General features: G+C 33.7%; 1 protein-coding gene and 1 long non-coding RNA gene across 3 annotated transcripts in view; one reads left to right on the top strand and one right to left on the bottom strand.

Annotated features, from left to right (window-relative positions):
* Window positions 1-619: 619 nt before the first annotated feature.
* On the bottom strand, window positions 620-7,482 carry LOC111086196. Its single transcript, XR_002610951.1, has 3 exons — window positions 7,354-7,482; window positions 5,586-5,806; window positions 620-1,130 (listed from the first exon to the last, which is right to left on the bottom strand). It is a non-coding gene; the product is annotated as an uncharacterized LOC111086196 (long non-coding RNA).
* The window catches only part of LOC106461208 (fucose-1-phosphate guanylyltransferase-like), a 22,071-nt gene continuing 15,822 nt past the window's right edge, over window positions 7,359-13,607 (top strand). For both annotated transcript variants that reach the window (XR_002610950.1, XM_013921003.2), the window contains exons 1-2: window positions 7,359-7,566; window positions 10,838-11,011. Coding sequence is in view for 1 of the 2 variants with exons in the window: in XM_013921003.2 (XP_013776457.1) it covers window positions 7,479-7,566; window positions 10,838-11,011 (262 nt within the window). In the remaining variant the exon portion in view is untranslated. The remainder of the gene's footprint in view (window positions 7,567-10,837; window positions 11,012-13,607) is intronic.

Below are 13,607 nucleotides of genomic sequence, written 5' to 3'. Positions count from 1 at the left end.
ATTTACGGCAACGCTACTATCTAGCTACTATTTGCCTCCGTCTCTAAGTTTAAACTGCTAATCACAAAAAATGCAACAAACCGGCAGCACGCACTACCAACTTTCGGGCCACACTTTAACAACAAATACCGGGATTGAATCACATTGTAACGCTTTCATGGCTGAAAGAGTGAGCATGTTCGGTACTGGGTTTCGAAGTCGCGACCGACAGATTTTGAGTCGAGCGCCGTAACATACAAGTTAACTGTTTCAAAAATAAAAGTGATATCGAGCTTTATAAAAGTGTGGTACTTGAAGAAATATTAAAAAAATACCATCTCATCTCTCTTTTTGCCTTAGAAAAGAGAACAATTTTAGTTTACCAAAAGTTTTGAAACTTTTCATGCTTACATGCATTCGGAGCAATTTGTCAAAAAATACAGCTTTCAATGAATGTGATCTCAGCCTTTAGAGCAGATATATTACAATGTCCACAAGGAGTGGTTGAAGTTTGCATTGACTGACACACGGTTAATTTGCATATCAACAAACCAGTTGAGGTTGCCATATGTGGTATTCACGGATGGGACCAATTTCTCGACAAGTGTCAGATAGATTATTCTGCAATAATGGCAGAGTTCATCCATGAAATGTACAAGGATTTCTGTGAGTGAAACAATTAGACCGAAATATTCATTTACTCTGTAAATAACGAAACTAAAACACGTTTTGAACAAACATATTTTTTTGTTCAGGCAATATACAGAAAAGCCAGTACACGCACCCACTGTGAACGAGTAGACAGTTCTTTCTATCTTAGTTGGTGTTTAGCCTAACTGCCTCTTCTCTCTCAGGATTGAACACTCCAAAACTAAACACGATGATCTTTCAAAAGAAAGCTGGTCTTTCCTGTAGTTTGACGAATATAAAAGTGAACCAAGAAAGTGCACTCCAATCTAAAATATTAACTCCTTTTCTTTGGCTAATGGACAGCGTCACCTCGTGACCTCTGTTCCCTGGCAGCATCGTTTATTTGTCAAATGTTGGTCACTGTTATAATTTGACAAAAAATGATATTCCAGTGCAAACAATTTAACCAAAGGCTTTATCTAATGGTGAAATATCCTTGCAGGCAGAGGAGATGTGGTCTACTAAAAAAAACAAAAAAAACAAAGTAATTAGAACAAAGTAGTATTAACAACTTTATGGACCATGTGTTTTCGCCATGACAATGTGGAAACTAATAAACAAAAATTTTAAATTTTCTATATCACTACAGAAGGTGGAAAATCCATGCTATTAGTTATCATGGACTGGGCACGGCTTTGGTACTTGTTTTCGGGACAGATGCAATTTGCTTTTGGTTAAATTTGTCCTTATTTCGTTCTCAGGCAGCTCATTTTATCATAGTATGAGCTGTAATGGTAGCGTGGCATGCATAAGCGTGGTGAGCGCATTGATAACCTAAAGTTGAACATCACGGATGAACATTTTATGTACGGGTTCAACAAGAATTCAAAGGTGGAGAAGCTCAAATGAGGTAGAGAATAGCAAAAGTACTGTATCGTATGAGTATTACTCAGCTTACGAGGAGAAAGAAACAGTAGTTATCTGGCTGTGTGTGAGGAGTCAGATGAGGAAATGACGCTGGAGGATTGCCGAAGCACAAATGATGACCCCCTGATTATAAAAAATGAGATTATCTGTCAGAAAAAACAGTAAGATGATTGGTTACTCTATAAAATGAGTTGGCATTCTTTACTCTTCAGGCTATTTGGTAATGATTTACAGTGAGATGTGTAAAAGATATCACGTGGGAGTTGTTGGATTATACTAAAGTTAGGAGATATATAAAGTATTGAATACCAACAGGTTGACACAACTGGAAACGAATGCTAGCAATTTGATAACATTTCTTAAACGAAATGGCTTACTTTTCAGAATATCAAGTTGGGCTTCCTAGCAGGTTATATTAACGGATTGAACAACGTGTCAGTCACTTAAACATAGTAGAGGTAGTAAAGTTGATGTTGTTAGTAATGATGGACAATATGGCTTGTAATACATCTGAATACAAATAGACTCTGTGATTCTCACTTTCAAGTGAACTTCTTTTATGTCTGTTGGCAGGGTCTTTATTTGAAAACCACTTATGATCTCTTTCTGCATATGAATATGTAAAATTTAATTTGTATGAATATACAAAATTTGTATATGATTTTCAGGTGTACGATAAGGAAGCTGTAATACTGATTGCTAAAGAGGATAAATTAAGTTGTGATAAATCGTACTGAAAAAGTCTATTTTACTGGATTTTATCTGTATTTGTTCTTTGTGATGCTGACTTTAGTGGGTGGATTGATCCCTAGATGGCAGCATGATAAGACAATAGTTGAACTGCAGGTATTTGCAATTGTCAAAAACTACTTTATTGTCAAATACTGCACTTGAATTATGTCAGCCCAAGTGGTACTGATGTATGATGTAGTAGACACCACGAATAGTTTTCTAGTTTGTTTGAATTTTACTGAAAGGTCTTAGTTTGATTGAATTCTGACTGTAATTATTGTTTTGACTGTTTGTTGTAGAGCAAAGCCATATTGGGCTATATGCTGTGTCCACAGTGGGGAATCAAACCCAGGATTCTAGCGTTTTAAGTTCATAAACTTACTGCTGTCACACCGGGAGGCGTGATTATTTGTTTCTTAATGCCCTGGGAGAGTTGAATATACCAACTATGGTGTTACGACTACAGCCTACAGATAACTCGACTATCGAGATAACGCTAGTAGGCGTAGCAGCTATGATTACCATAAACATATATGATAATATGTAGCCTTGAAAGATGTTGCACACGTTCACTGACATTACACATCACATTTATTTATTCACGAGTGTTGTAAAATATACACAGAGAATACAACTGCTACGCAAAAAATGAAATATATAACGCGCTAATCTAAGAAGTGAAAAGTGTGCCACATCATAGGAAGATACACCGTACCCGACATTATTTTTCCATGTTGGTGACAGAATACATTCATTTTTGGAAGTTGAAATATTTGGGGTTTTTCACTGGAAAGATAAAAGTAACGGGAGAGCTTACATTACATTGAGGGTAGTGAGGAATGTGTTTAACTGGATTGAAATTCATAAGAGAATGAAGTCGTCTGTAGAGAGTGAAATCCATTAACTCTAACTTATGTATCTTACAAAAAGAAGGTTTGCTGTTTTTATTGACTCTTATGTACCATGTTGAATTCTGCTGAATGAAATGTGTCACAATCATGGCATTTTATTTGTTTATGTTTATTTTGTGGTACATGTTGCACTTAGAACATATGCTAGTTTATATTGCAATTATATAAACTGAGGTATTAAGCATTGTAGCTACTCCGAATTATCCTATGCTTGTTGTGGAACAAGTTCATATAGAAATAATATGTTTGAATGGATTCTCATCGTCAGAGGCTGAAGGTTGTCGTTTTTACAGTGGATAGGCAGGTTTCAGTTATCTGTATAGAAATATGTACTTGCAGGTTTATCCCATTTTCATAACAACCACGCAATGAAGAAAAACTCACGTTTATGTGAGTGGTAGCCATGTTAGCTGGGTTTCTTTCCAGCCAATGGTCCAGTGGTGGACAGGAAAGCAGAATGGTCTGTAGTATGCAGTCTCTATCTTCACATTAGTTTTTAGATTTTGATGATCACTTGAGCTGGACTTGTAGGGTTGTCATTATAGTATGCAGGCATACTACGAATTTTTATCTTCTTCGTATTTTAATGAAGATATTTTCAAAACGTTTTCGTTCATTCTGAATATATATATACAAAAATATTGTAAGTTAAGTTGACTTCATTCCAGCTGTCTCGGTTATTCTTTGAAGATAATACCTGTTATTGTCATGGGAGGTATAGCCATAATGCTGCACGATGTGCAAAAATATAATTGATAACAGTGTCCTTCAATGATAGTCCAGATGATATCTTCAGATTATAGTTTCCTCTATGTTATATTAGAATAATCAGTCATATGAGTAGCGCTAGTCACTATAAGTGAACTCGACATTTCTCATTAAGTAAGATTTACACAGTAATACACAGAATTTCAAGTGAATTGGTGGATGAGAAGGCATTTTGAAGGAATAAATTCACTTGATCAATTCACTACTCCAAGAGAAGGCAACTATTCAGTGTCCAGAAAGCAGGTACACACATTGCGTTTCTGTCTTGGTGATAAATAAAGATTGTTTTTATTTTTGTATTACACATTGTGTTCAGTATGTTTATCTCTTTGCATAAACTCAGTCAGTTTAGTTAAATTCACCATTACTCCTTAATGTATCTTGCTCCTCCTTCTATTATAAAGTTGTTGTTTTTTTCATTCCTGTAAATTCCCAGTGGAGTATAGGGCCGCAACAACACCTCGCCAACGGAAGGTGTTGTTGCAGTTACTTGTAGTAGGTTGGTTTTTACGGGGTGGCGTTGCTTCCAACTTTGCATGATCTTGAGGTTCTAGCAGCACTCCACTTCCTTTAGAGAAATTCACTTTTGTTCCATGGTGGGTCATCATCTTCTTTACTCAATGCTAGCTCTTTCTCCTGGTGACATGACAGTAATGGGTGGCGGGCTTTGTCCTTCAGTGTTCCTTCAATATCCTCCTGGTCACAGGTGACAATGACAGTGATAAAATTATATTCCTCTGATGAGCAATAATTTGAATGGCCTTTACATATTTTCATACTTGATTTCTACTAGACTTCTAGACCACAAGTCACAATAGCACCTCTCAGTTGCCCATGTTTCCTGCCTGCTGAAGCTCAAGTTCAGGAGGAGAACAGGGTCCCTCTGGTTCTCCTTCATGAACTTGGGCTAGACTAGAGATTCTGGTGATGGTCTTCATCTTGGAGAAGTCTTTTCCAATACTGCACTATATTTTCAGATTACAATCTTCCTTAAGTTAACAACCCCTCTCAAAGCCCTTCATCTATAAAATGGTGTAGTAATCAATATTTTTTATTTTCCCGCCTCGTATCGAAATTCGAGATCTCCTAGGCACCAGATAAGCTAAATGTTAATTCCCTACTAGGATCTGCTAATAAGGTACTTTAACAACTCAAGCTACAACAATGGTATTTCCAAGTTGTACATAAGTTCAAGATTATGTTATATGAAATTCCAAAATAAATACAGAAAAATAAACAGTTCGAAACTACAGGAAACTTCATAAAGACAAATCCTGCAGTCACAGCACCAAAGTTTCTATTTTACTTCCTTTCTCTGTTATTCTCAGGTACACTGATTTCCTACAGGTAAAATAATGCCCACTCTAACAACAGGTTTAGCAGAAAGTGTAAATAGAGTTGAATTGAAATCTAACTTCACTGAATTGAAGAAAGAGACTATGGTTTGACAATAAAATGAAAATATTTTATATATTTATGTGATTCAAGACAAAAACAAATACAACTCGTTTATATATGTTCACAAAGATGTGAGATAAACTCACTTCCATAATTGGGAAATATCTGAATCAAGCAATATTTGGAAAAATTTCGAGGTAATAATGCATGGACGTAAATAATTTACTACTACATACTTACTGAATAAAATCGAGTCTCGCATATTTCATTGCCGCACATATATCTTAATCCATGGGCGTAGCCAGGAGGTGGGAATCAAACGACCATTATCTAATGATTTTTTAAAGAAACACATGACTTTCATGTAAGTCACTTAAGTTGTTTATGTAGAAGGAGATGTCCACATTTTTTTTAAAGACCTTCTCTTCACTCGTTGTACTTGCTATATCCCTGTGGTCATCCTGTAAGTAGAATTAGGGAAGATTTACTCTAGTATTTCTAACTTCTATATGACTGATGCTACAAGAAAACAAATTACTATAATCTAAGGATTTTTCGAGCAACATCTTTCATGGAAAAGTACAGAAATTACAAAGGGGGATGAATCCTTGAGCAGTGTGTAACTAACATAAGATCAAGATCACTCCTTTCAAATTCGGTCTGTATATGCTATACGCTCGATATGTGCACCAAACTCATAAAAGTGCAATTGGATTTGCTTTTTGAGGTGCATAAAATGCATGTTCTGAACTAAAATTAATAGAAACACCTGCTTTTCACATACAATAGAACAACTACTTTTCCATGTAGTTCTGATATTAAACTTTATTGAGGCTTCCATCTATTTTTGATCTACTCGAAAACAGGTTACAGGGACAACACATCCTGACAACTAATGTTTATAGACCAGTTTTACACAGTTATTGGCAGGGGTGTAGTGTTGCCGAAGCACATAAAAGCATTGCTTTGGCTTCTGAAATTGGAGCTAAGTCCCAAGAATTCAAGAACTAAGAATATGAATATAAAAAAGTTATTCAGTTTATATCTACAACTAAATGTTTTTTATAGCCAACCACTCATAGTGCTAGAGAACAGTATATCTGTGTGTAATCTTCTGTGTACACTAGTAAAGGGCCCGGCATGACCAGGTGATTAGGGCGCTCGACTCGCAATCTACGGGTCGCGGTTTCGAATTCCCGTCACACCAAACATGCTCGTCCTTTCAGCCGTGGGGGCGTTATAATGTGACGGTCAATCCTACTATTCGTTGGTAAAAGAGTATTCCAAGAATTGGCGGTGGGTGGTGATGACTAGCTGCATTCCCTCTAGTCTTACACTGCTAAATTAGGGACGGCTAGAGCAGATAGCCCTCGTGTAGCTTTGCTCGAAATCTATAACAAACAAACATTAGTAAAGCTCTCATATCGCCCAGCACACACTGTCACTCTCCCAATGCGACCTTTGCGGTCAAGAGCATGTGTCAGAGCGTTAAAATGGTGAAACATTTTTTATCATACGTCACGTGTTTATTAAGACACACGAATATGGTATTAAAGCACTTAATAAAAATAAAGTTTACAATTATACTGTGTGTTAAAAATGCACACATTTTAAAAAGACTCATTACTATTTATATAATGTATAATGAAAGTCGCTTTTTTTTAGCTATTCGTATTGGCAAGACAGGAGGTATGCAAGGTATTATATAAGTCAAGGTTGTTAGTCCTATCGTAATTCAAAGGGCTTTTTTTAAACATTATGCCCAGTCTTTTGTGATTTAGATTTCATAACGAGAACAAACAATGATTCAGATGATAAATTAATATTTGTGTTATAGCACCCATTAAGAACAATTTACATTTATTTTCTTCGGCCACAAAGCAAGCAGATTGTTCATAAACGTTTTTGTTTCGTTTTACACTTTTTACTTAGTGTCACGTTTCTTTTACCTAACGCCAACTCCCTTCTAGAAATAATAATGAAAAAGGCAATATTTTATGCAGCTTACCCTGTTATGTGAAAACGCCCTCTGCAATACCACCGATTTGGAACGTGGCTTAACAGTTACTTTGAAGACCGAACATCGTTTGTCGTTTAATAATAGTGCATGATTATTAAACTTTATTTGAACTCATGTCAAAGAAGGACGTGGCAGAAGAAAAACACCGGCAATTAGCTTCGTTCATGAGAAGAGTGCTGGATGATTTTTGCAAAATTAGAGGTAAGGCGTATATTAAAACAATAAGTAAAATGGTTGCGTTGTTTGTAGAAGGCGACATCTAGTGTTGGATATGTAATATAAACTACCTTTTAAAAATCAAATAATGCCAAGCGACTTATGCACCGTACACATAACTAAAAACGTTAACTCTAGATGAAATATTATCTGAAACACTATATTGTTAAAATAAAGTTTGTTCTTAATTAACTAAAGTTATTATTGTATTTAGTAACACATTAGGCTTAAAGTTTAATTGCACCTTTAATTCGATTTTCTTACATTTCTTTTTGTTTAATTATTCAACAGTTAACCTATTTTTCTTGTTTGTTTTATAATTTTTGCGCAAAGCCTCGCAAAATGTTATCAATACTTAAATTCGTACTTGCAGACCACAAAAAAGCAGTTGACTTGTGGTATGAAAGTTTTTATTCGCTTTGCTTAATACATCATATGATATTATAAAATCCAGTAATTTTCTGATTTCAATGCACCGTTTATTGCATTCCATGATACAATTTATAAAATGTAGATAAGATGAACTTCCAAGTTTTAGCCACTTCGGTTATTATACATTTATTGTTGCATGGGTAATAAGATTGAAGCAAAAAATGTTTAACTCAAATGCAAATATATATATATATATTTTTTTTTTTTTCAAAAGTGCTATGTCAAACCATAACAGAGAGGAAAAACTAAGTGTAATCTGTGATTAATTCACACTTATAACAATTATTAAGTAATCCAACACGAATACAGCAGTGTTTAATCATAGTAAGACCTCAGTATTATGCACAGACTGTGAATACGAGAATTCTCGGTTCGCAATCTGTTGCCGCTAAAACACACTCCGCATTCTAGAGTTGTGGGTACGCTATAAGAGTGGCAGTCAAATCCAATTACCTAGTCACATAAGAGTAGCCTTAGAGTTTAGTCTGTAAGTTCAAAATTGGGGCGGCCATGCGCAGGTAATCTATGTATAGCTTTGTGCAAAATTCTGAATAAAATAAAATACTTTAAAATCACAAATTAAACTATTTAAAAATATGTGCGTGTTTAGAAGAAAAAAATGAGTGTGTAAACTTGTAATTTTAATTTATATATAAGTTATTATATCGCGAAATTGTATTTGCAATGTTATTCCAACAACAAGAAGAAAGCGTAGTTGATTGTAGTTACTAGTCGCAATACAATTTTCTCGTTCAGTTAAAAAAAATCCGTAATGAATATACTTGGGTAAATTCAAACAAATGATTAAAACTTAGTTTATTGTTATTTTATAACTAAAAGTTACAGCTATAAAACAAGCGAACACCATCCCCCGCTTTTTGTGTAGATGTAAATTTTGTACACGTAAATGAGAAGAATGAGTTAATTTTCCAACCTGAGAATGAGGTGGTTTTTGATGTCACCGGATGCTACTTTACAATGATTAGTTAATATGTTTAAAATATCTGACTAAAAACAAGTCTTATCTCTTAAAAAATAAATATCTGAATCTTATATTTTACTAATGACATAACATTAAACACAGTTTTACAAATTGATTTGATTTATAATAACTTCCGATCAAAAGTAAACTAACTATCTAAATGAGAACTAAAAAGTAACATAAATTTATGAAGTCAATTCTGTATCAAAATGGATTATAACTCCCTAATGTCAAATCAATACATAAGAAAACTAAAATTTGTAATTATAAGGACTGGTTGAAGAGTTTATAACATATCAACCAAACAAGCCTTTCATGGCCCAGTGGTAAGTCTGTAGGTTTATAACCTAAGTTATATATCTGGTCTAAAATTGAATTTTTGTGTGTAAGTTGGTGAATATTAAAATATATTTAATAATTAATTTAATTGTTGTTGGTTACACAATGGACTATATGCACTCTGTTCACCGCAGGGAATCGAACCCGGGTTTTAGCACTGTAAGCCTGTAAACTTACTGCTGACCCATTGGGGGGGGGGGGAATAAATCATATAAAACTGATTTGTTTTTAGTACGCATGGTCAAGTGATTTTGTGTATGCACAGTTAAATTAAGGATGTCATCTAATATATCATAAAAAAATGAAATCAAAAAGAAACTGACAAGTGAATGCTGTGGCCGCGTCAATGAGATGGAAGTGAAGTAATTAAATGTAAAAAAGAAGACATTGTTAAAGAACCATTGGCTATATATATAATGTTTCGAGGTAGCACAATTTCAAAAATTCAGTTTTATTAAAAGTACTCAGCTTTACTAGTTTATGGACTCGGCTCTAAAACATGCAATATGTATTGTTCTGTACAAGGAAATTTGAATTCTTAACAAGTGCCTCGCTTGCAAACATTAGAGGGTTAATCTTTTAGATCAGTTGGTGAAGCACTTACTTGGTGTGCGAGTGTTCAGTTATGAGTCCAAGAAATACACAAATTGAATTATCACAGAAAAAATCTGATGCTCACTTAGTGGTCATCTCAGGACCCTGAAATAAGGACCGAGGAAAGGCCTCGTTTGTGAGAGGGGATCAGAATGATATGTGAGTTTTTAAAAATTGCCTTACCTATTTCGATTTATAGATCACTCCTTGGGTGTATGAAAGGCCCCTAATTCGACACGAACCTGAGAGGATGAAATCACAGTATCATCTTCGAAAAGTGGATGACAGTAACAGCAAATCCAATATAAGGGATCAATATCTTTTTTTATAATTAGTCCATGGAAATTGTGCTTATAGATGAAATATAGAAGAAAACAAATCAAACATTACAATCTCTCTCAAGATCATATGATTTAGTAAATTTAGCTAACAAGATCCCAGACCTGGACATCACTTCCCTAGTTCACCCAAACTGTTTTGAAATATTCGAGATTTACATATTAATTTGTATTACAGTTAGTTTGTGTATGTGTATCACTTTCTGTGTAATATGGTTGTCAAATGTCGATATATATTTATGTAGGTGTGTTTTAAAGTAATGCACTATGAATTCCCATGCAAACTCATAATAGGTTCAGAGATGTTTACTTTCGTATATATATATATATATAATTTATTAATCCAGTCGTCGTACCAAAACTTTAAATAATTTTGTGTGTGGAAACTAGCTTTGGAAAACCATTAAATACGTGTAGAAAACTTAAATGTTTCACTTGAACACTGAAACATACTGAAGTATCGAACACGAATGGTCATATCAAGTTAACTCAGTACTATTATGTGTATTAAGATTGAACGTATTACATAAATAATTAATATTACACATTTATTAATTTTATTTTATTTCAGGAAGAGAAAAGAAATATTTTCATGTACCTTTCTGGGACGTTGTAGCCATTACAACTGCTGATGAAGAACAGAAGAGAGCATTTGAAGAACAAATTAAAAGAAAGTGTTCCAGTCATGACCTTCCATTAGGCATACCGTTCCATGTATTTGCAGATCCGCCAGGACTAAAAATTGGTACTTTTTTCTGTTTTAGAACTCAGAACCAACTGTAAACATAGTCAGAGAGTTATCAAGCTATGGACTATTACTATAGATAGAATCAGGTCTGTAAATGAAATAAATGAGTGGTTTTCAATATGACTTTCACAATTTGTGGTATACATAACAGTAAACGCACAAAAAAATAATAATTATAAAATATATACATACATGACTCGGTCTGTTATGTTAATTTTTATTTTGTACATTTAATGGCTTATGAAGTCTGGATTTGAAAAACTTATGACGGGTTACACACTGTTAATTACTAAAGATACGGTTTATTTTCTGTTGTTATTTTTTAGAATTCATATATTTATAACTTTCATTGATATACGATTGCTTACAGTGTAGACTTGAATCCGATAAAATAATTCACAAGAACAAAAATACTGGTCGTAGTATATTTAATTACCAAAATATGACTAGCTAAAATATAACATGTGTATTGCAGTTTCGAACAAGGTAAGCTTATCAAAGAAATGTTTAAATTGATGGATATATTCATGTAACTTATCTCCAAGTAAGCTTAAATTAAGGCTTATGCGTCATCGTAACAAACACCGCTGATAATAAGCATGCTTTAATCTTTTAAAATTCAGTAACGTTACGTTAAATAAAACTGGTTTTGGAAGAAGCATCAAGTGACGCTCTTAATAAATCTTTTAGAATAATTAGTGTAGTATGTGCAGTATTACAGCTAAACAACTGCTGGCGTTTTAAAACAGACTTGTCATTTCTGTTTATTAATACATGACAAACTGCTCATGAATTAGCTAAAGCACCTGTTTCACTTTAGAATCGCAATCTAGTAATAGCTTCTCACCAAATGTATCATAAAATTAACGATTATGTACATTTGTATATTATTTTTTGGCGCAAACTGTATAGTGATATAGTTGCCACATACACCTGCGCAGAACGATAAAACAAACGCCTTTCCTGTACTTCTACAGCTTTCTCAATTGCATATAAGATATAAACACGAAATTATCAAGCAATGGTATTACACACAACCAATGAGTCACTTATTTAAACATTGCATAATACAGATAAGTTTAAAAAGATATTTACAATAAAAAATTTAACATTCCTAGAAATGAAAAACATATATTTCAGTTTTTATTTTTGACATGCCATTCTATTAACCTTTCCTTTGTGAGGTAGAATTTAAACGAGACATAGCACTTTTTAATCTGAAACACTGATGCTTTGGTTTAGAATGTTCACTATATATATGAGAATGTAATAGTGTTTACTTATATGGTTTTATGTACATGGTTTAAGTTGTTTTTTGTTAACTAAATAAATATGAATGACTGATTAATTTAATTTGTGGGAATTCTATTTTTTTGATGTAGGAAGTATGAGAAAACCTATGATTTCAAGAGTTATTGTTTTTGAAAGTCAATGTAAAAAAGTGAAAGCACATGACATGAGTGGGAGGGAAATTACATGCTTATCGTCTTGCGCAACTTAGGCAATGTTTAGTGATATATGGGTAGAACTGGAAGAGATAACGAGAGTATAGTGAGTGACAATGCATAGTGATATTTTATATAAACATGGTGTTCATTGAATAAATTTGATTGCAAAATTTAAATTTCTTTCAAGTCAAATTGAAAAACTATATAAATGGAAACGTTTTGGGATAAAAAAAAGTTTAATTAACAGTTACAGAGCATTCTTGATCAGCTTAAACTGCCCGTCATATTTAAATTAGGTAGCAGATTACTGGAAAGAAGCTATCAGTTTTAATAACACTAACAGTAACTATGAATTTCTTACGTATTTAAAAAAATGATATATTAGAATTTTCGTATTCTGAAACACAAAGAATACGAAGTTATAGTTTAAATGGTATTGCAAAGATTCTTTAATAAAGCAGAAATTTTTTTGCCAGTTGGTAGTTTGTTTGTAGTTATGCACAAAGCTACACAATGGGCTATCTGTGCTCTGCCCACCTCGGGTATCGAAACCCGGTTTCTAGCGTTGTAAGTCCGCAGACATACCGCTGTGCCACGGGGGGCGCCAGTTGGTAGCAAAAGAAGGTAATTAGTTATAACTTTTCAAGTGATATAAGTAATAAAGTTAGGTTTAAGACCTAAGTTTTTCGTTACATAAATATTGTTAAGCGTAATTTGACGTATTAAAGAACAACCTAAGTAAACATATGATATTAAAATACTGAATGAAATTCGTACTTCAAAGAGTTTCTCTTGGATCAATATTAATTTGGATAGACAAGTATTTTAAAACTTAAAATGGATGTTTAATGCCAAAAAATAAATACTTTTTTTGGGTTAAAACAAGTTAAATGTATTGTTTTAAGATTTTAAATGTTTCACAATAACAGCCAGGATGGGTACATGTATGTAAAGGACTGTTGGCTCTGCTAAAGGAAGTTTCTCATAGTGTTAAAATCATAAATAATATTCAACGTTAAACGGGTACACAATTAAAAACATTTTATGTAGGCTTATCTATGGCTTTCAAAAAGTTAACGACGCTACATGTTTCGACGTTACAACATCCTTCCCCCGGGGTGTTAACGCGGAACCATGCGAGGGGG

Source organism: Limulus polyphemus, unplaced genomic scaffold (genome assembly GCF_000517525.1).
Source record: "Limulus polyphemus unplaced genomic scaffold, Limulus_polyphemus-2.1.2 Scaffold914, whole genome shotgun sequence".
Lineage (NCBI taxonomy): Eukaryota > Metazoa > Arthropoda > Merostomata > Xiphosura > Limulidae > Limulus > Limulus polyphemus.
Note: the sequence above shows the minus strand (reverse complement) of the source record. Positions and strands in the feature narration are given on the sequence as shown.